At 41.7% G+C, this 23,652-nt stretch overlaps 1 protein-coding gene across 25 annotated transcripts in view; it reads left to right on the top strand.

The window, feature by feature from the left end:
• TBC1D5 (TBC1 domain family member 5) overlaps positions 1-23,652 on the top strand; it is a 412,711-nt gene that overhangs the window by 361,748 nt on the left and 27,311 nt on the right. For all 25 annotated transcript variants that reach the window (XM_084858401.1, XM_084858405.1, XM_084858400.1 and 22 more), the window contains 2 exons: positions 6,311-6,474; positions 19,011-19,110. In XM_084858401.1, the coding sequence (XP_084714527.1) occupies positions 6,311-6,474; positions 19,011-19,110 (264 nt within the window). The remainder of the gene's footprint in view (positions 1-6,310; positions 6,475-19,010; positions 19,111-23,652) is intronic.

Genomic DNA, 23,652 nt, shown 5'->3' on the forward strand with positions numbered 1-23,652 from the left:
TCTAAAAACACTTACAGAAGAAGGGAATATGGTGACTATAGTGGACAGAATCCATGCTAAAGAGAGTTTTACAATAATATGGTAAAACCAACACTGATGTTGTTTAAGTATTAAAGGGCTTTTATAGAAGACACGAGTGTTGATGCTAAATTCCAGTTTACTGTGTAATCTCTTCCAAGATGTTTGTGTTTGCTTTATAAAGCCACAAGTGATTTATCATACTTCTGTTGTCTTGGAGACTGCTTTCTTCCAGGTGTTCTTTTTTTTCAAATTAGGAGTTAACAAATAGATAAAAACCGTAAGCCATTTTGGAGCAAAGGCTTTAAATTGCAAGTTTTGATTCCCTCCATAATTAATTTGTTGCCAAGTTCTGCTGCTTCTCCTTATAAACATTGTAAATCTCTATACCTTCCTGTGAATTTCCCCCATTTCTTTGCTTTATTATACTGGTAACAATTTAATTTTCAGAATTTACAAACAAAAAGGTGGGGAGCTTGAGAAGGATTATTCCATTAACTAGAATTGCAAATATGTCAATTTATACCCATTGGACTCAAGAAACCGTCCCCAAGCTGCAAGATCTTATATGACAACTAAACAACGCATTGAACAGAAAACTTGTAAACTTGATCAAAATCCCTAGGCTAAATACTTGCACATATCCCTTTATTAATACTGAGTAACTAAATGTAGGAATAGCCAACACTGCGAGCGTGCAATTCTACCAGGGAAGCAGGTGTTAAACACTGCAAAGCTCAGCACTTCTTCTATTTTTACTGTTAAAGGTCATCGTAAACAACTTTCTGCCACATTAAATTAGTCCAATTACAGATTATGAAGACTGCATAGCTAGCAGACTCAGACCATACACACACATGCACACACACACACACTATTCTTTTCCTCTTCTTCCTCCAAGGTGCTTATACATGACACCTGCATCATATATACTCATAGCAACCTGCCTGTGAGGTCAGGTCACCTAGTGCGCTTCATGGCCATCTGGAAATTTGAAGTCAAGTCTCCCAGAACCAAGTATAGCACTGTATCTGCATCATCACACTACTCATAATGTTTTTGCCACATGATTGGAGGCAGAAGAATGAAGCATGGGAATTTCTCAAAAGAGAATGTTCATACATTCCACTCAACTGGGCTATAGAGGGAAAAATTGTATTTCCACCTACCTAGTAGAAAACCATATTAGATATTATACTTAGTAGGCATCCTTTCGTTTTATGGGAAGCATGGCGTCAGTGGTCAGCATGGTAGGGCACCTGCTGAGGATCTGGAGACATGGAGTAGAGGAGTCGGCCAAAGAAGATGGGGCCAAAAGGAATGTGAGAGTTTAATGCCCACCATCACTGGGCATCCCTCTCATCAGTAAATGGGAGAATGCCCCAGAGGGCCGTTCCTTGGCAGATGCTGAGCTGTGCTGACCTCGAATGTCAAGTCTGCCATTACCTACCAGAAAATGAAAGAATCCATATAAAGTACTGTCTGCCACATGTCTGGGTAACAATAAGGTTCTTCCCTTAATGGCTCAGTGAGTGGCATTTGAGAATGTCAGTGCTAGCAGGGCCAAATGGTTCACAAGAGGATGCCACTACACTTTATCTCTTCCTGCTACCACTGTTGTTGCTACCTCCTCAGCCGTGGCCTCCTTTTTCCATGCCAAAAAGGTTGGGGATTTATCCATGGCAGACAGTGGCTCCATCCTCAGCCCAGGAATATTTATTTATTCATTTATTTAAAAGATTTATAAGCTGCCCTTTAGGGTAAGCCCTCCCAAAGCAACAAAAGACAAACTTTAAAATCACAAAACACAATAAAACAATGATAAAAGCAATAATCAAAATTAACAGTTAAAACCAGATAATGCCATATATCTAATGGCACCCAAAAAAGGCCTAACTCAATTATTGGCCGGTGTTAACAAATAAGTCTGTAGTGCCAACTGGAAGGCCTGTAATCATAGGGCCTGGCAGACAGCAATTTGAACAAAGTTCCACACATGGGGGGCCACTAAAAAGAAGGCCTTGTCCCTTGTGCCCACCAGCCTATTTTCTCTCACAGGTGGGCACATAGCAGAGCCTCCAATATTGATCTCAGGGTACAGGCAGGTTGGTATGGGTGAAGGCAGTCCTGCATATAAACTGGTCCCAAGCATCTTAAGGCTTTAAAGGCCAATACCAGCACTTTAAATTGAGCCCAGAAATACACTGGCAGCCAGTGCAATTGGTACAATATATGTATCACATGATTTGACCCCCTAGCACTTACCCGTACTTGAGTGGCCACATTTTGTAGCAGTTGAAGTTTCTGAATCTTGTTTAAAGGCGGCCCCACATAAAGTTCATTACAGTAATCCAGCCTAGATGTCACTAGAGCATGGGTAACTGAAGCAAGGTCCAACCTCTGCAGATAGGGTTACAGTTGCCATACCAGCGTAAGCTGGTAAAAACACTCCTGGCCACCACCACCACCTGAACTTGCCCAGTTTAGCAGTGAATCCCAGAGATCTCCCAAATGGCATACTTGATCCTTCAGGGGGAGTACAGCCTCATTAAAGACTGTTGAGAGTCATTGGCTTCCCTACCCACTGTACCTCCATTTTGACTGGATTTAGTTTCAACTTGTTCACCCTCATCCATCCCAAAATTGACTCCAGAAGAGTCCAACAGCCTCCCTGGGATGAGTAGGGAGGGCTGAGTTTCATCTGCATATTTATGACACTTCAGCCCAAATGTCCAGATGACTTCCCCCAGTGATCTCATGTAGATACTAAAAAGCATAGCAACAAGATAGAACATTTATTTATTTGAAGTACTTTTTCCTCCTCCTCAGCCAAAAAGGCTCCCAGAGTGGCTTACATACAATTAACAAAGCAAGACAGTCCTTGCCTGCAGGCTTACAAACTAATGATAGGTCTTTCAGCAAGGTTGGTGGAATGGTCCCATCTCCTTCAGTACCGCCTGCTGTACAACCTTGTGGCACCCCAGAAGTCAATGACCATGGGGTGAAATGGATGGGGAACCTGTGGCTCTCCAGATGTTGTTGAACTCTAACTCCTGTAAGCCCCAGCTTGGCCAGTTGTCAAGGATGGCAGGAGTTGTAGTCCAACAACATCTGGAAAGCCATTGGTTCCCACTCTTAAGGTAGAGCACTACCTTCTGGGACGAATCCTCCACGGAGGACTGAAACCACTATACCATGCTTCCCAAGCCCAACACAAATAGATGGTCCAGAAGGGATACCATTACAGATACCATAGTTGATGGTATTGAAGGTCACCGAGAAGTCAAGAAGATCCAATAGAGTAGTACTCCCCCTATCCATTCCTCGGTGTAAGTCATCCACCAAGGCGACCCAGGCTGTTTCTGTCCCATCACCAGGTCTGAAAAAAGACAGGAATGGATCTAAATAATCAGCCTCGATCAATGCTGCCTAATGTTGGGAAGCCATGACACACTCCAGCATCTTGCTAGAAGTGGAGGAAGCAGCCATGACAGATATGGAGAAGGTGACAGAAAAGGAGGCTATGGAGCAGGCAACAAAATGTGCAGGGAGGAGGCCCATGGCAAGTCTTCTACCAAATAAAATTCTAAAAACAGTCTTAGAAGATGGTTAGCATGTAAAAATGTAAAATGCTTATGTCAACAAGATGTTTGTTGATAAACTTCCTGATCATGAGGAACCACATCATTTATACAGTAAAGTCTGCAGCAAGCTATTTACTTAGTAGACTGATACTGTAATACGGCACTTCATTGTGAGAGTGGGCAGACTGAAGAGTGAGGTTCACCTCTTGTATACTGATGCTTTGATGCTAGCAGTTGCTTCTGCCATGCAGCTTTAAAACAAGCAAAATTCAGCATTTACTTATTAAAATTCTGGATGTGTGGACAATGACCTGGAGGAAAATGGGGTATATAGCAAAATAAAAATACTTGTTCACACTCCAAACCTTTGATTTGTCCAATGAAACCTAGTTCCTTACACTGGGGTTGAAAGGTCACATCAGATGTTAGCATTTATTTTTATCAGTAATTGATTCAATATGAGGGGAGATCCACAGAAGATGCATGGGACAGAATAAGAAAGCAAACTTTCCTCCCTCCCTTTTCCTCTGCTCTTCTCCCTCTAAGCATGTCTGTGTGAAGTCCTTTTGCTCGTTTGAGACAGTGGGCAGAAGTAATGGACAGTCATGAGGGTATTGCCATCATTGCCAGCTCAGTCAGCCCAGGAACTTTCTGACCTGAAGGTTGGCAAGGCATAGATGCTGATGTTGCACCCCATCATTCCAATCCCACTAAGGCTGCAATCCTATGCATGTTTAGACAGAAAAAAGTCATGCAATTCCCAGCATGCCTCAGCCAGTTGTAGGATTTTTTCGGTCTAAACATGCATAGGATTGTGCTCTAAGTAACATTCTTCCTGGCAAAGAGTTCTTATTATTTGAAAACTAGCATTCTCTTTCAGCAACAGATGGTGATCTGCAGCAACTTACTTTGCATCTAGTTCTGTATTCCATGCGAGGACTAGTTCACCTGTTAACTTCTTCCATGAAAACAATGTTACTGTACGGTAGTATTGATCGTTCATAATGAACATGTGGTAGGAAAATAAAATAAAGATTTTTGGTGTATTGACTCACCTTGTCAAAGAACTTACTGTAGTGGGCTGTGTAGGACTATGGAGTGGCTGTCATAAATGCTGGAAGTACTTCATACACATAAGCTCTGTGGGCTTATCTTCATAAAAGGGTGATGTGGCTGAGAAATGGAAGTTGCCAAAGCCACAAAGCATTTGTGGCTGAGCTGATATTCAGAACTCTGGGTGTTCTATCTTTCCTACTCTTCCAGTTTGTCTCCAGGCCCAATTCAAAGTGCTGGTTTTGACCTTTAAACTCTAAATGGATTGGGACCATGGTAACTACGGGACTGTCCTGTCGCTTATGACTCTGTCTGCCCATTAAGATCTGCTGGGAGAGACTCTCCTTTGCATCCCACCTCCATCTGACTTGTGTTAGATTGAAACAAAGGAGAGTGCCCAGGTTTTTGGAGTTCCTTTCCTAGGGAAGCTTGTTTTATTCCCTCTTTGAAGGTTTTCTGTTGTTGCACAAAGACCTTTCTCTTCCAGCAGTCATTTGACTTTCTGGATTGTTGAATGGCTTTTAATCTCCCTGTCTTTTAAGCTTCTGAAATCTGAACTCTTTGTATTTGTTTATAATTGTTGTTTTACTGTTATTCTTCCAGTGTTTTGACTACATCATTCACTGCCTTGAGAGTTTTTAATAGTGAATGTAAAACTTGGGGTAAAATATTTTTTAATAATGTTAGATCAATAAATCATCTACACCACAAACAACATAGAGCTATTCTCATATCATGCTTCATGTCGTAGGCTTCAAACAGCAACGATGCGAGTGAGCATTGATTTATACAAATATTATTTTTCTTTATACGGTACAGGATTTGCTTTCCAGAATTTGCAAATATTTTCAGAATTAACACCATACAAGTGGAACCTGCGAGAAAATGTGGAGTGCTCCTGTTCAGGGTTCCAACCAGCCAGCCATGCCCCCTTCCAGCATTCTCCATTCAATTTCCTCTCCCCCTCATTCCAGTTCTTCCCCCACCCCCAGCAGACCATCAGCATTCTATGCTACTGAGCATGTTCAGTCATCACTAGGCTGGGTAGAAGTGCCGCCTTAGGATTTCTATTCTAAATATATTTTGTACTTCCACAAACTTTGGGGTTCCTCTGACCCTCTGATACATTTCTCTTGTGCATGGATGGTGTTGTTTTGGCTTCATAAGGATCCACCCTTGGAGAATTAGTTCGTTATTAGTATATGGGATTCCAGCACCCTATATATATCTACTTTGTCGTTTACTTACCTTTGCTTCTGCAACCACTTCACAGCTTGCCTCCAAATTCCTAGTCCAGCATTAACATTAAAATCTTTGATTTGGAAGACATTGCTGTGCATAGATTATGTACTGAATGTGGGCTTTTCATAGCAGTGGGTGTTGATTGCACAGGATTTTATGTGTGTGTGCGAGACTTTGTGGCCTCTTTGGTGCACAGTGTGCATTGTGGAGGCCTGCCTCTATAGAGGCCTTTCTGTCTCTCAATAGCACTTCATACATCCCTTTATGTGTGGACAGATGTGCTTTGATGTCACGAAATCTCACTCTGTGTTGATCTATTTATGAAAGTCACTGAGTGACACTTCAGAGAGGAAGCTCTTTGATGGCAGTGCTTTCCACTGATCGTTTTTTGCTCCCTTCTGTTTGCTTTACAGGGCAGAGTTCAAAAAACGTCAGCTCTTCTCCGAGCATTGAAAGTTTGTCTGGAGGACGTGAATACATAGGGTCTCCACCTTTGTCTGCAACCAAGAAAGAGTCTTTTTTCAGTACTATTTCCCATTCTCGCTCTCACAGCAGAAGTATGAGCAAAAAAGAGTCTGTAAGTCCCTACTGCTTGCAAGATATATTTTGTTTATCTCGTATTGTCTCACTTAATTGCCCTGGTCTCCTTCCTCATTCAGGTACTTATATATGTAGGCAGGCACATATCTCTTGACAGAGCAAAAACATGGGAAAAATTTGTTCATAACATTTTTAGAAGATTATTTCCCCTGTTCTCTAGTTCTTGTGTTTCATGAATCCCCTAAATATTCCTGGTCTCCTTTAAATAAGAGGAGCACCTTGTTTCTTAAGTACCTTTCAAGGCTAGACCTAAATCTGATTCTCGACATTCTATGGATACTCTATGCTGTCTTCTCAGATTGGCAGCCACTGTAATGCCAAGAAGGTCCGCATTGCACCCATTAAACTGCCGCATCCTGTGTGGGGAAGGTGGGACAAGATATGGAAAGGAACTCTGACAAGTTGTCTGAACGTAGCTTTTTTGTTGGCCCACTATTGCTCCAGTGGTGGGAGGGGCAAGGAAGTCTGGCTTCCCATAGTGCAAAGCAACACCAGCTGCATTGCCTCCATTGCCTCCCTTTCCAAATTACCCCTTCTTATAGTTGCTCGGTGCCAGGTTTCTCCTGCCTCGGTGCAAGATGTGAGGCAGGCTTCCCTGTCTGGACCAATATTAAAAGGGGGCCTTTGCCCAGTGCAGAGATACTGGCACCTGGTCTATGTTCACTGTGCTGCAAAACATGTAATCAGGCTGTTATGACGGCAATGCTGTTTTATGACTAGGCATTTTAATCAATAATTTAATATAATCGCTTGCTTTTATCATCAAAAAATGATTCACTGGTGTGATAAATGATATAAAAGAAATAATACATTCTTCCCCTGAGGAACCTCCCAACTTATCTGGGGCAGGAGAAGGAAAGAGGCACCACTACAAATGTGTAATTTTCTGCCAACAGAGGGAGAGGTGGTAGGTGTGGAGACTGACATGAATAGTGTCATCAGCAGAGATTGACATGAATAAAGATGCTGATATGTATCGAAAAGGAAGCTCTGCCAAGGAGGTGAAGTCTCCTCACCTACTACCACTCCTTTCTCCCACCCCAGGTAAGTTGGGAGGGCCTTTGGGGGCAGGGGTTAAAAGAAGAGGAGGTGTAGGAGGGTGCTTAACCAGTGGCTCAAGTGGGGCATTGATTGTGTTGTGCTTATAGCAGTCTGCTAGCATGGCCTGCTCATCCTGCACGTATCTATGAATAACCCAAAAGGGGAGCTCACTTTTATGAGCTCCCCTTTTCCATTTCTTGTGCCAATCCAATTGAATGATATTGAAACCAGATTCTTAAGTGACTTTAGGAACATATTTAGGGTCCTTTGAACCTGGCTTGTCAGTAGATGCACATAACATGAAACATTTGGGAGGGAGGGAAGCATGTGTGAGAGTGGAGGCAGGTGGAGAGCACACCTAATCCCACTCCCAGGATCTTAACCCAGTGAAGATGCAATCTTATGCATGTTTAGAAAGAAAAAAAGTCCTACAATTCCCAGCGTGCCCCACCCAGCTATTCTGGATGGGGCATGCTGGGAGTTGTAGGACTTTTTTCTGTCTAAACATGCATAGGATTGTGCCCTGAACTCTATTTCTACACAATGCCTTAAGTGTTCTGCCATCCCAGTGCAGCACTTGACGCACACCTCAAAAACCCTCCTATGCCTTCCCTTCTAACAGCCCCCCCAAGAGATTTTTTAGCATCTCTATTAAAACTGTCCAAAGCAGCAAACATATTTGACTTAAACAAAGAAAGTATCTTAGGTCTAGAAAATTCCATTAATTTCACTTAAATACACAAATAGAAATTAATACATTTCCATATATATCTTTTAAAATGAATTGAAGCAGTTGTCCTCACCAAACGTTGCTTATGAGTCAACTGATACTCCAACTTTTACTTGAATATGATCCATAATCCCTTTTGTGTAACTAGAATTTAAGTCTAACACTTCTCTTATCCTCTAATACGAGGTTATACAAGACATTTCTGTAACTCTGTGATAGTGATCATGCTAGTGATCATGAATTTGTTAGATTCCTTGACAATCCCTTAATACATTTCCAAATAATGTTTAAAGAGGCCTTTTCCTTAAACTTACATTTTTCAGCACAAATGAAAATAATTTTGAGGGAAGGAAGAGTGAGAGGGCTGTATGCAAATGGTAGTCTCTCTGTTTACTATTTTTGTTGTCTTTAGAAATAGCACTAATTAGGGATGCTGCCGAAACTCGAAATTAGGTGGTTCATTGATAGAATCTATTAGGCTTGTAATTACCCATATGTGTACTGAGCTGGGTGACTATCTAATGAATGTTAGTATTTTCATTATTCAAACCGATTATGAGTTGATATCTGCATTTTGCACCTGCAAGGTCTGCATAACTAGTAAACATCTAAACTCCACCATTTCTGCCCATGTCCTGATGTTGGTTGGTTGAACCCTTTACTTTCCAAAGGAAATCCATATGTCCTGTTTACAGTGCTCATAGAATGATGCCACTTTAACCCTTTAGTTACTCTTTCCCAAATCAATCAGTGTAAAATGCCGGTTTTGAAAACCTTCAGCAAACTAATCATGTTTGAAGAAACAGCCACATAGGTTAGTATCCACCCCTTGTTCAACTTTTCTTCTTTACTTGTGTCTTGGTTTCTGTATCCAACTAGTCAACTGATGCTGTTTGTCCCAAATATTAGACATGGTGTTTTTTTCTTGTTTGGTTTACTTTATACATGAGTGCTGGTGGGTGGCACTATAAGGGAATACTGGAAAGGGAATCCAAGGAAGAGAAGAGCAGGAGGGGAGTGGCACAGCCTGGGGCAGCTGGTGGGCGAGGAGAAGATCTGGGCTTCAGCAGATCAAGGTGCCTCTTCTGCAACTCCTACTCGGGCTGCTCGCCCCACAGCTGCTCGAACTGACTCCAGCAGCTCTATACTGACTCTGGGGTAAACAGTAGGGCATGTGAAAACAGCCAGTCAGAGAGGGGACCATGATGCAGTGAGCCTCTTCCACGTAGGTAATCCTGGTGCTCCTAGAGTATGGACAAATAAAACACATAGACTAGGTGATCAGAGCCTTGGTAGGCATTGGGGGAGGGAAGAATGTGAACAACACTACACATCCCTGTAGTGTTGTAAGTAGCATTTTCTGAAAGAAAATGCTACTTACTCAAGACCCCCAAGAGAGTTTATGGTTGATCCATGAATGAATGGATTCTGTCTTCAGCACAAATGCAGGATGTTCTCATGTTAAAATCAAACACAGCGTCTCCTCAAATGTAACTATAGCAAAAGTAAAGATAAATTGGCTGCATTCCCTCTTGCTTAGGATTAGAGTGGGCTTTGCCAACCTGATTCCCTCCAGATGTGTTGGACTACTACCCCATCATCCTCAGCTGACATGTTCACTGGTCATGTTGGCTGGGGATGATGGGGTTGTACTCCAACGCATCTGGAGGCCACCAGGTTGGCTTTAAGGATAACAAAAATATTTTTTTCTGAAGCATAGAGCAGGGTCACAAGCCTATGACATGCTTTAAAGTGCCCTACAACAGAGACCTGCTTGTGGGAGATGGGAAGACTGGGCTGGGGAGGAACCTAAAAAAGAACTCAGTTAACCCGTTGTCTCTCACCACCATCACTTACTAAAGGTGAAGAAGCAAATTGTTGTTCCTGTTGAAGTTGGAGAGCCAGTTTATATGCTGTTCTCAATCTGCACAAAATTTCAGAGTGAGGGAGAGCAGTTGGGAAGGAGTTTGGCCATCCCCTAATAGCCATGATTCCAAAAGAGGATCTGCCCCATATTCTGAGACCCATAGCTCAAAAATAATTTGAAAGTAAATTCAAGTCAAGGTCATATGTTATAGTTGCCTGCTATATTTCCACAGCAAGCATATTTGTGAGGTCATTCTGAAAGACATTAGAGATATTTCTGGTTATCGGTGGTGTTTTCTAGCTAAAAGAGATTCAGCTAATTTAATCTGTTGAAATGACATGTACCAAAAATAACACAGTTTTACATATGAATCTCCCTCTACTTAGTAACAGTGCACATCACATCAGCAACCAGCACCTTTAAAACAATATGGACAGCATTCAAATGGATCATTCAAATTTTCACTAATTAACTTCATTTGTGGGGCGAACAAGCTTTTCCCCCCTTCTCTTCCTCAGTGGCAAGTCTGATTTACTTTCACACTGCAGCAAAATTGAAGCAGAGCTTATAATTGTTATATACGTTGTAGCATTGTAAGGGTGCCCTCCCACTGGCAGTGAGCACCGACGGTTCCCGGTACACATGCAGCCCCTACCGCCAGCAGCGGTGAAGTTGTGCTTTTGGGAGCAAGCCCCCAAATGACGAGAAACACATGTTTCTGGAACACATGACCTGCCCCTTCCCGCAACTTACGTTTTCAGCCATTTGGGGGCTTGCCCCCAGAAGCACTACATCTCTGCCACCATTGGTAGGGGCTGCATGTGCACCCTTGGGACCGGCAGTGATCGCCACTAGCGGTAGGTTACCACTGTATACTACCTATGTGTCTATTGATGTTATACTTAAGAAAAAGCCAGTGGGTTGGATCAAAAGGAACCTTAGCATGAGAAGAAGGCAAAAGGGGTCCTGTGTTTTCTGCCAGCTCCCCCTTCCAGTGGCAGCATCCTCCACCAAATCCCATGCTATTTCTGAGGGTCTCCCAACCTCATGAGTAGCTTGGGGGACTACAGCAGGGAGGACGGTGAGCGGAAAACAGATGCCTTTGTATCTCCATTTTTAGACTGGAAAATTAAACACACATTGTGTGAAATATAATAGGGTTGATCCAGTTGCTGGCCCCTTACATGTGCCATTAGTTACACACAGGACGCGTGCAAGTGTAGCTCTCCTTGTGGGGGGTGGGATGCTGATGGGAGGAAGAGAGTCCATGGTGGAAACCCTCTTATACTGAGCAGCACCCATGGGTTTAATAGAGAAGATGAAGCAGGCAACTGGATATCTCTTCATATAATACCTAAATGCAAGACAGCAGATAACTGGAAGTACTTACTACTGGATGTAAGTGAATCAGTCCTCCATCGAAGCCAATCATCATACATTATGGAAAAAAATCCTTTTCAATATGTAATTGTGGAAGCACTGTTTCTAAGACATAGTCTCTAATGCCTTATTTGCCTTGCTTGATACATCTCAAACCACTGCTCAAGTATGGAGCATCATGAGATTTAAACCGAGGTTTCCCTAAATTCAGGAAATTGCAGCTGTCTCAGAGCACCCATGAACTGTCTAGATGTATATGAGTCTGGCAAGCAGTGCCAGTATTGAGGTAGAAGCTGCGGGACTTGAAGAATCCTAGTTTCAGTGTGTAATGGTTACATCCCACTCCTTGGGGTATAAGGAGGAAACTAAAAGGGAAACAAAGCCCCCAAATAGTAGACCAGGAGTCCTTCCAGATGGATAGCTCCTAGCACTACCAATCAAAAGGTATTGTGCAGCTATTCCATCTTTTCCTCCTTAATGGATTTTTGTGGAAAGGAGAGGAGGGAGAACATGGGAGCTTTACAAACAGAAGACAACATTATGCCCTGGACCCCCTGTAAAATTCTGTAAATGAGTCAGGGAGATTGCCCAATAAAAGTGTCAACTGGAAGCATCCCAAATGGAGATTAATTTGAAGAGAACAACAAAGATGTTAATGTAAGACCTATGGGTAGTATCCAGTGTTAGTCCTACATGGAGTAGACCCACTGAAATGAATGAGACTTAAGTTAGTCTCAACTAACTTAAGTCCCATTCATTTCAGTGGGTTTACTTACATAGGATGATTGGATACTACCCTGAGAAAGGAAAAATAAGTTATTGGAATGGACTAGTTGAGAGGAAAGAAGAAAAGTGAATATCTGAATATCTGGGCACGGCAAAGGAAAAGGACAGAGTGTCACAATAAATTATTGTATTTATATAGTAGGTATCTAATCTGAAGGATAATTACAGCAAAGCAAACTACAAAAAAGTCACGAAGGTTCTATAAATGGAACGGCTTAAAAATAAGTTAGATAATAACCATGGGGTGCCTTGGTGAAATTAATCCTGTTTCCAACCCTACAATTTCAAGTTTCTATCTCTTCCTCACAAGCAGACAAAATAATACTATTTTTGCAAGCATCTTGTTGTCAGTGTTTTTATTTGTAAACATTTGTCTATGCATAATTATTATACATCTATATTATTTCCTTAAGTTCTGAATGTAGTAATTATAGTTTTCTAGGAACCAACGTGAAATATCAACCACATACCTACGTGATCAGAGAGATATATTTTAATACGTGATGTAACAACTGACATGCTGCAAATTAAGAAAGTGCTGTTGTGTGCATAAAAGCACATTTTGTGGCCCTCAAGAGGCTTGCTTTTGCCTATGGATCTATAGCACATAATGGCCATTTTACTTTAAGCTTTTAACATAGCTTAATCTAGGCTTGCCTATATTGCTGCCAGTCCGCGGTCCATAGAAAGCCTTTATCAATTAACAAATGGTAAATGTAAATCATTGCAGTGGAAGCTTGTGGCTCTGATGTCAGTGGGGCAGTGAATCTGCTCTGTGCTTCAGTCAGAACTCTAAAAGAGCTATCCAAGGTGCTGAACCCAAATAAGTTCTGAATGGTTCTGACTGAAACCCAGAGCTGATTCACCGCCCCACTGACATCAAAGCCACCAGCTTCCACTGAATTTTGATAAACATACCTTTGAAGGTGTACAGGAAAGCTTGTTCCAAACATCAGAAGTAGCATCCCAGTGGCTGTTTCAGCTTTGAGGGACCCCTGGGCAAAGTGACCTCTGGTGTTCCCCTTTTCTGTCAGTAGGTGCTCTCCTCCATTTGATGGTTTATCTGGTAGCAGTGCTGGGCAGTAGCCGTGCTCCAAGCACTGAAAGGTGGATGAGTCCAGCACCACCTTCCCCATCCTGGCACCCTCCAGGTGTTTTGGACTACAACTCCCAGCATTACTAACCATTGGCTATGCTGGCTGGAGCTGATGGGAGCTGAAGTCCAAAATATCTGGAAGGCACTAGGTTGGGGAATAGAGGTCAGGGCTCTATATTAATTTCCCATAGTCCACCTCATGTAGCATTTCTCCAGTGTGTTGTGGAAATTTAAATGGCAGTTAGACCCAGATACCTGGCGAGGGGCATTAGGCTTAGGGGGCAAGGGGCAGGGCAGGGGGAGCAGTGGGCCATGCCAGAGTGTTGGGGCCCTGGCATCTGTGGAAGGTTGCCAGGTGCAGATACTAATCCTGGGTTAGGAAACTGCTCAGGTCTACCTGTCCCATTAGGGAAGCCACTTATAAACCACCAAAAAAGAGGAAATGCATCTCCCAAAAAGAAGGCAAAAGAGGACACTGATTTGCATAAAATTTGCAGGTGCTAATTCACATGTGTAGATGCAAATTTAGAAATTATTATAACATCAATAGTAATACAGTACGTCTCACCATAATGGAGAAGACTGACCAGGTGACCTGCTGTTCAGCCTGCTAAGTGTTGATGGGCAACTTCAAGAACCTTGCTCCCCGTCCTTATGGTTCTTTGTCTTTAATCTAGAATTGGACAGGATGGCCCTTCAAACAGAGGATCCCTTTGAATAGCAATTTGTAGCACATTTCAAGCATTCAAAGTATTTCACGGATATCCATGTCAGTACTTCTTACAACAGCCCAGTAAGGTATACCAAATTTGTATCTCCATATTGAATATATGGAGTCTGAAGCAGAGATAGCAGCTTGGTTAAGGCCAGCTGGTGAATTTTTGATTGAAATAAGGTTTGAATCAGTCCAGTGCTCAGAGATTGGGGTCAAAGTCAGGAGAACAAGTGAGATTCTGGAGGGCTGGGTCAATAGCATGGCCCCACTTCCCTTAATTTATTATTCATTATTTATTTATTCAAGGCATTTTTATCCCACTCTTCAGCCAAGATTCACAGAGTGGTTTTACAACTATTAGAAATAGGACTATCTCTGCCTGCAGGCTTACAATCGAAGAGACACAACACAAAACTAAAGGGAACGGGGGGGGGACAGCAAATTCGGGGACTTAATTCTTAGTTGCAAAGTTCAGCCAATCCTGGAAGTGGATCTGAACACAATGGAAGGGCTTCTGCTTCCTCTTCCTCTGATGGCCTCAGCAGGTGGCAGGAGGGAGGGTGCTCTCAGCTAGAGCTGTATCCAAGCATGATGGAGGGTGCCTGACTGCTGCTTCCTCTCCCTCAGCAGTGGCAGTAATTCATGCATTAGCTCTTCACATGTCTGACACATGAAAAGTGGCTCTTGTTGCCGGCAAACCAGAATGGTGAGAAGTCTGGGTTACATTATCACAAGTATATATGACAGTGTAACCAAGTTATATGGGTTATACTGTTATATGTCTTATAATCTTAATATGGTCTGTAATCAATTATATGGTCTATAAGTGCATTTTAAATAGACAAAATATTCTAGTAGTCATTCGGAGTTATTATTATTATGCACAATAATCATCCAACCACAGCTCTATTCTCACTTTAGAGCAAAAGTTCTCAAGTATAAGGTGAGGTAGCATAAGGAGATGAAAGCAGTTTGTATGGCCACAATACTTTCTATATGACCTAGTTAACACAACACAGGTTGCTTGAGTCAAAAAAGTTCCAGGTTGACCTAGGAAGCTACTAGTTGAGCCGTGGATGACTCAAATCCTCCCCAGTCCTAGCATAGTCTCAGAGATTCTGTCCGGTGAAGAAGGTGAAAGATTTCAACCGATTCTTGAAGGACTGGAATCAAGGTTGGTCTCTGAATGTCATTGTTAGAGGCATTGTAGCACTTGTGAAAGCACTCGGTTTTAAACCACAAAGAGGTATATTGTGTGTTTAAAATAGGTTTTCAAGGCTGCACATGCAAAAGAACTGCATACTTAGCTCTGATGCAGATGATTAAAAATAGGTTTTGACTTACCAAGTCTGTAAATATTCAGGTTTCATTGAACAGGAATATCATTATAGCAATGCATAGATTCTGTCACACTAGCAAAATAAACATTTACATAAATGAATATAGATTTGTATGCCACACACTCTATTGTAAGCAAGTTAATCTATTTTCAGTATGTTACCTTACTAGAAATATGGTTGTCTGTAACATGGTATGTGATTATCATTAAGAACTGTAGTCTACATTGAATTGAAATGCATCTCATATTATGTTGTGAAAGAGATGGCCTAGCTTTATTTGTTACAGTCTTGCAAGTACAGCGTCCAGCTCAATTTTGGATCTAATTCAAGGGGCTGCTGAGTATCTTTAGATCACAGCGGTCTCGAGCTGTAAATGTGTGGGAGGCACTTGTTGCAGTTTCCTAGAAATAAACCTACCAGAAGCGGTGACAGGTTTTTCCTTAGTAGAATGAGCTCATGGGTTGAATTTTCTTCTCTTTAGTCGCTTTCAAAGAGGAACAACTTACATGACATCACTATTATTGTATTCCTTGCTTCTGCTAGAATAATTTTATATTTCTAGCTGCAGTAGAAATGCAACACTAGGTGCCAATGTAGTAATTACTTTGCTGTGTCTGTCAAGCTAACACCTTATCAGTTTTACTGAGGTGATATTGAATCTGTTTCCACAAATACCTCCTGTTTTTCACTAACACACACAAGCCATTTTGTTTCCAAACATTTTCAGCAGTTTAATGATTCCCCATAATGTATTTGTCTGGATTCATAATGTAACATTTGTGAATTACCTGCCAAGTGATTGTTGCCAAATACTTCGTCTCCAGAAAAGATTATAGGCAGCCAATGAGGTGCAACTACTATACCTTCCGCTATAGCCACTACCTATTAGTAGCAAAGAAGAATCAAGTGTCACTCTTAGGCTGCCAGGCTACTGAGACAGTTATAGAATAGTCATATGCATGGTAACCTGTTACCCCAAATCATGGTTCCCAAACATTAGTTTAGGGGCTGAGCCATCTACTTTTAAGATAATTTTTTCAACAGAAGCATATTGGTAAGCAGCTTCTGACAGCTCTGTGAGTTTCAAAAACATCTTCCAGTGTAGCACAGGGCAGCTTCCTTTTACACTTCCTTTGTACTCTGGACTGGGGTCAGAATCTAGAATCTTCTTTCCATTTGCTTGGTCCTGTCTAAATTTAGAATTCTGCACGAACCCCTATGAAGGCTGATAGCTTTGTTCTTCTAAGAGTCTGTAAAACTGTGTCTGAATAGCACTACAAATATTCTTCTACCCTATTTCCACACAAAGAATGGTGTGAGGCCATTAGAAAGGCATTAGAGATATGTAGGGTGCTTTAGTAAACTTCAGTCTGTTAATATCTAAGAAATCCACAGTTGATGTAATGTCACTGAATCATGACTACAAAAATAACACAATTAGCAGTCTATCCCATCTGTCTATTGTAATCAAGTACAATTGCATTGTTTGACTAATCTGGGAAAGACAAAATATACAGCCATAACTACTGGTATAGGCATGGAAAACCTAATCACCTTACAATTTGTTCTATGAAATGAATGTAGACACTCAGAAATGGAACAAGCCATTTTGGTAAAGAATCAGAATGGTGTTCCCCATGGTGATAACATTAATAATAAACTAAATAATAATTAATGGTACTCCAAAATCTGCCACTTAAGGTGGTCTGCTTCATCTTGCCTAATGGTAGGGCCAGTCTTGTAAGACATTTCAAAATAACTATGTAATCTGAAATATGCTTGTAAACTGAAATATGCATGTTTAACTTTCCTGAAAAGTTGATATAAAATTATAAAGATGAATTGTTCATATCTTGGAGGAAGACAGACAATTATAAGTTGGAAACTGCCCTAAAATGAAATGATTGGATCCAGAGCAAGTTAATTGCAATTAATTCCCATTTAAATCAGTAGGATTTAAGTTAGTTATGACTATCTGTTGACACTGATTTCAATGGTACCTAAGAGTGACTAAGGTCCTATGGCCCCTAGACTGCATCTCAGGGACTGCATCTCTGTAGGATAGTTCGGATTCCCAGATCTGAGGGTAGAGACAGCGCTCCAACCTCGGAGCTGGGAATCGGAGCTCCAACCCCTTGCAGCTGGCGCAGAAAGAACTGTACCAGCTGCCTCTCCGAGGCCAGGAATGCAAGCTCAGATAGGGGGGAAAGGGGGAGTTTTGGTGGGGGGGAGAGAAGGAGACTGGAGAGGCCAGGATAGAGCTATCCTGAGGCCTCTCCAGCCTCCTTCCCTCCCCTTCTGAGACACTTTTGTTAGACGGGCAATAAAAGCCCATCTAGCAAAAATGCAGGGTGGGAGGATGGGGAGGTGAAGATTGCCTCTGCCGCTCCTCCCACCCTGCATAGGATGACCATATACCTCTGAGTTTGGAGGCTTGTAGTCATCGCCGTAGGATTGTGCCCTGACTTGCTTTGCATCCACCCAAAGACTAATTTCAGAAATCTGGGGGGATAGAGAATTTGGTACATCATTATCAGCTACAGGGTAAATTGGTGGGATGGGGAAAATGGTTCTTGAACTTCTCTGTTGTAAACAGTGTCCTGCCATCCAACAAGAAAGTCTGCAAATTGTCTTTTAAAAATGAAGGAATGGGAAATTATGGAAGATCTCTCTCTCTCTCTCTCACACACACACACACACACACACACAGAAAAGGATTATCTGTGTACGTGTTTGACTGTAGCAAACTAGGACTTGTAAGTTATGAAGGGAACTAATCTCTATTGAGGGTCTTGTTTAAGTCACAATACAAATAATTGTGTGTAAGCTGAATACTGAGAAGATAATGTGATAAAATGGTTAGGGAAAACTGAGTTAAGAGCTGTCAAACTGCTTCTGCTTAAGTTAGCAGCCTAGTGCATTCTAAAATAGGTTGAATTATTTATTTTGAAGAATTATATACCACCTTTCAGTCCGTGATTCTCAAAGGGCAGGTAATAATACCAGAATGAAACATTTAAAAACCTACTCACATATATGCACACACACAATCCAGCAGCCCTTAGATCTCTGGCTGATAGATGGAGCTTCCCTTCCATTGTGCAGTCCCTGGACAACGGGCAGCTGGAGCGGAGTGTTCTTTCTGGCAGGGAAGGAGAAGCAAACACCCTTCAGCTACTCCTTCGCTGGCTGTTGGTCACAACCAGGTTAGTCTCCCCTTCGCCTTGATCTTCTTCCTGAGTGTCTAGGAGATATAACCTCCCAGTGTCCTTTGGTGCCCTGGCCAGTGGCAGACGCCAGATTGTGCTTCCCTTCTGCTCTTCTGTCATATTTAAGAGTAAAGTGTTTCCCTCGTTCTGTCTTACGGACTCATTTCGAAGAGTTGGTGTTATGAACACAGGGTGGTCGTAAGGGTAAAACGGGGTGGGGAGAGACCATGTATGCCATTCTGAACTCCTTCCAGAAAGGGATTGAAATGTAATTAATAAATAAACCTTTGTGGGATTTTATCAGTCCTATTAGCATTAAGTAAGGTTTTTTTAAAAAAATTAATTATAGGAAGAAGAACTGGAGGCTCAGATTTCATTTCTCCAAGGACAACTGAATGAGTTGGAGGCCATGTGCAAATACTGTGCAAAGATGATGAATACACATCTGGGTAAGAAGATGCTATTCTTCTTAGACATTATTAAATGTTATGTATCCACTTTCTGAGTAATGCTTCCCAAGTTTATTTAAGTGGCTTCGGGATGTCTTCTCAGATATGATCAGTCAGGGGTCTCCAACCTTTTAGGACCCATGGGCAGATTTGGGAATTTGAGAAACTGCTGTGAGCACCACCACAAAATGCGTAAACAGTGAATCACCACTTTGGCATCTACCTGTCACGTCTATGGGTCTTAGGCTGTGTCTTATTCAGCAAAAACCTTTGTTTCATGTCTACTGGACACCGCAATGTCTCTTAAAGAAGCACTTGTCTAATTCAGCTAATTGCTGGTGGTGTAATACAGCTAATGCTTCTTTTAAACATATGTTTTGGCAATGTCCAGGAGTTGCTGGGGGCGGGGGGGGGGGGGATACACGGATACATTTTGTACTGGAACAGTCTAATATTTACTGATGTACACGCTCTTTTAAATTATTTACCTGCTTCATGGAAATTAACAAATAGTCAGCATAAATGGATTCTCCACGCCCTTTTGACAGCTAAGACTAATGCTACAACACTGGAAGGATAAACATTCACCTCCTATAATGCAATAGATTGGGGACCTTACAATGTTTTTAATATTTGAACAGATCATATGTAGACACCTTCTTCAAATGGATACTTATTTGAATATTTGGTCTGCTTTTGTTGAAGCTTATGTATAATTGCTAAAACGTTGTATGCATTTCATATGTATTCCTTGCTATGGATATATACAAACCAATGTACGTATATTAAAAAAATGGGGAGGAGGAAATATAAAAATGTTTGCAGGTGCCTGTGGGCACCACATTGGAAACCCCTTCACAGGCACCATCAGAGGTGCCCACAGGCGCCATATTGGGGACCCTATTATAAACTGAATGAAAGAATGAAGTGATTCATGTAGCACAATGTTATAACCTTTGACAATGCAACTTTATAAAGGAAGCACTACCATATTATAGTAACATGATTGTGGCTCACATTGCATTTTTCCCTTCACCCCTTGAGACAGTCCCTTGAGACAGTCTGCCAAGACTGCATAAATCTTGTTAATGTTATGTTATGATAGTGTCTTGTTTACCCAATAGAAGAGTATTGGAAATTAGGGTTGGATGGATTTCCCCCTCCCATTCAATGACCTGGTTTGAAGTCATAGTGGCAAATCATGGGTTAATTAACCCACAATATGTGCAGTACATGAACCACATGTGGCCATTTCCAGTTTCAATAAACAACCTACAAACATCCCGTTAATAAGTTGCTGGTGTGACATCTGAATGTAGATACTCAAGATTGCCTGTAGTTTAAACAACCCAGAGTTAACCTGTGATTTGTCCCATAAACAACCCAAACTGTGTGGGTTTGGACATCACACCAGTAACCTACAAACTGTGCATTTGTAGATTGTTTATTGAAACTGGAAGTGGCTTGCACACTCCATGCATCCTGCAACTTCTGAGTTAATTAACCCACAGTTTGCTGTCCTATGTGCAAGCAGGCTCTATAAGTCATCCACAGATTGGCTGTGCCCAGAACTTCACTCCATCTGTTTCCTGTTTGTTCATCAAGACTATCTATAGTTAATTTTGGAACTGATGCATGGTTAGTTTATGGTTGCCACATTCATTTCTGTGATTATTATTTTTCTTTCTTAGTAAGATGTGTACTCCCATCAGCATCATAATGGGGCATATTAAAAAAAAAAAAAAGATCTTCATTCCAGCCTAGAGAGAGAGAGTGACTTTTTTTTAAAAGAGAAATGTACACTAAACTCTGCCTAAGCCCATGGCAGCTTTCTCATTTCCATCCAAAGGCATGTATGTGCACCAGCGCTGGCACACAGGAGCGCATCCATACTCTTTAACCAAAACAGCTGACTAGTCTGAAACTAACTAGGGATGCAATTCTATGTGCTCGCTTACTTACTAGTGATTTACATAGGATAAGAGATGGCTTGCAGCTGACTAGCCCAGGGGTGGGGCACCATATTCAGTGCGGGGGGGCTGGATTTCCCCCAGGGCCCCCCACAGGTCAGATGAAGGCCCCGCCTGTGACACCAGAGGCAGGGCCTTGCCCCCAACATCACCGGGTGCCCAGCCAAAGCACCGTTCCAGTTGCTGCTTCAACCCGGGAACTGGCTTCTTCCATCCTTTGCCTTCCCTGCATGGGGAAAGCAGAGGATGAGCAAAGTGCCCTCAGTCAAGTGTGCAGCCAGCTTCACGTGGGGAAGAAGAAGCAGGAGCGAAGCACACTCACCCAGTGCCTCAGGGCTCAGCCAGCTCCAGTAAGCCCTGGTCGAGTGTGCATATTCACAGCAATGCCTCTGCGACCGAAGCACTGGATAGAGGACTGCTCTTTCTCCTAGTGTTTCAGCCCTTAAGTCAGCTTTGCTTGTGCGTTGGGCTTCCTCCAGCCATGGACAGATGATGCCCAACGAATCAGCCTGAGGCTTCGCCCACCCCACAATGTTTGTTTGTTTGTTTGTTTGTTTGTTTCTATACCGCCCAATAGCCAAAGTGCTCTGGGCGGTTCACAAAAATTAAAACCAGACGGCACAAATAAAACAATTTAAAATATATTCAAATACATTAAAACCACAATAGCCCCCATTGGCGAGGATGTGGGGTGAGCAAAGCACAGGTCAGAGATTATAGCGGGGATTCCTCTCCTATCTCCTCCCTTAAACCTCCAGTAGGCAGGGAGCAGGGCTTCAGCAAGGGGGCAGGAGGCCTCCCAGGCCAGATGAGTTGGGCTGATGGCCCAAACTGACCCATGGGCCAGAGGCTCCCCATCCCTGGATTATCCTGAAACTGATTAGGAAGCTTAACACTGGCCTGATTATTTTCTGACTCTATGTATGAAAGAATCAACTAACCTTTTTGGTCAGTGTTAGATATTTTTTGTTGCTGTTCAGCATGCCCACACCAGCACCTGTGCAGATAGTTGTGTTGCTTTTGTTTTTAAAGAAACTAATACAGCTTTCTTGTACCTTATCAGTTTCACCAGAGAAGCAGCAATTCTCCCCAGACAGACAAAAAGCAGCTAATTTACTCCCACCCCCTGACAGGCAAAATGAAAGGGGTGGTGGTGGTTCAAAGTGGCACATATGCAAGTACTTGATTAAAAAAAAAATCTGTGGCAAAAATTCAGAAAAAGCACTTCTAATACACAGGTTCACATGAGATTTCAAGGACAATAAATGAGCATTTCTTTAAAAATACCCGAGGCATACATGTGTATCCACCATTGCAGTGATCTTTACAAATTCTAGAAAAGGAAGCTAAAAGAAATTTAGCAAATGACCCTTTGGGGCCATAATCCTCCAATTACTTTACTTGTCAATAGCTTAGATGTTTATTGCTGAATTCAACCCCAGCCATATAAATAATATATAATAATCCCATTATTTAAGTCAAAACATGATCCAGGTTTTGTAGTTCACATCATATAAAATCATCAGGTCCATATTTTTGGTACAAGTTATTTTCTATCCACTGAAAATGTTGTGGTACTAATCAGTCAATAATAATCAACATAGATGTTTGAAAATACAGTATGATTTTTCAGGCTTTAGGTCCTGTGCGCTCTGAAATTTTTTACCACTGAAAGTTTGCATCCAGAAAATAGTCGAACCTATGTAAGGCATTTCCTGATGATGTGGTGTTAGAGCTTTTATCAGTTCTTAGACTTTGCATCAATACTGCTTGACACTATACATTTGAGTATTTCTAATGGCTTTTTCATGCACGTTTGCTTTTCTGCTCCTAGGTAAATCTTTGGGGAGGTAAACAGAAAGTATGAAACATATTTTTGTGATGTGTACCAGAATTTTGAAAGTCCATTGTGCAGTGCTTGGAGAATTATGTTGTGTATTGCTCATACCACTTCATAGGTAACCTTTCCCCCTTTTTGCCAATCATGTTATGTTATTGCCTCACATAAAGTGGGTGGGAGGCAAATGTTAAAATGATCCATGACTGCAAGTACTAAAACTATCTACAGTTGAGTCAAGGCTATGCTCTAAAAGCAATGTGTAACTTGCTGAAGGTAAGTACATCTGAGTATGGTCAGTGACTGTATAGGAAATCTAGTAACCCAGTGTGGGGTTCCTTGAATTCTATTGAAGATACAAATATAAAAAATAAATTGTAAGGCTTCTCCTGAAACTAACATTGAAATAATTTATAAATCTGAAGGATGTTTCTGTTAACTGAGATAAGTTACACACTCTCCTCATTCATGAATGATGCAGAATATCTTAAATCACAGTTCAGATCTGGCACAAACCTCTCCAAGTTGTTAAGCAGCTGCAGTTCCCTTTACCAATCTCAAGTTCATTAACTTTATCATAATTAACCAAATTTCAGATGATTTTTCTTATATATAATATTGTACAATTAGAAAAGTGAGTTGTTAAAAAATAATTTTCCATATATCTGTTAGACAACATCATAGTGCTTCTACTCAAACATGCCAATTTGTTACCATGGGTTTGATCCAAAGGCT

This window comes from Heloderma suspectum, chromosome 5 (genome assembly GCF_057233095.1).
Source record: "Heloderma suspectum isolate Gila_16-S chromosome 5, 16-S_ref, whole genome shotgun sequence".
NCBI lineage: Eukaryota > Metazoa > Chordata > Lepidosauria > Squamata > Helodermatidae > Heloderma > Heloderma suspectum.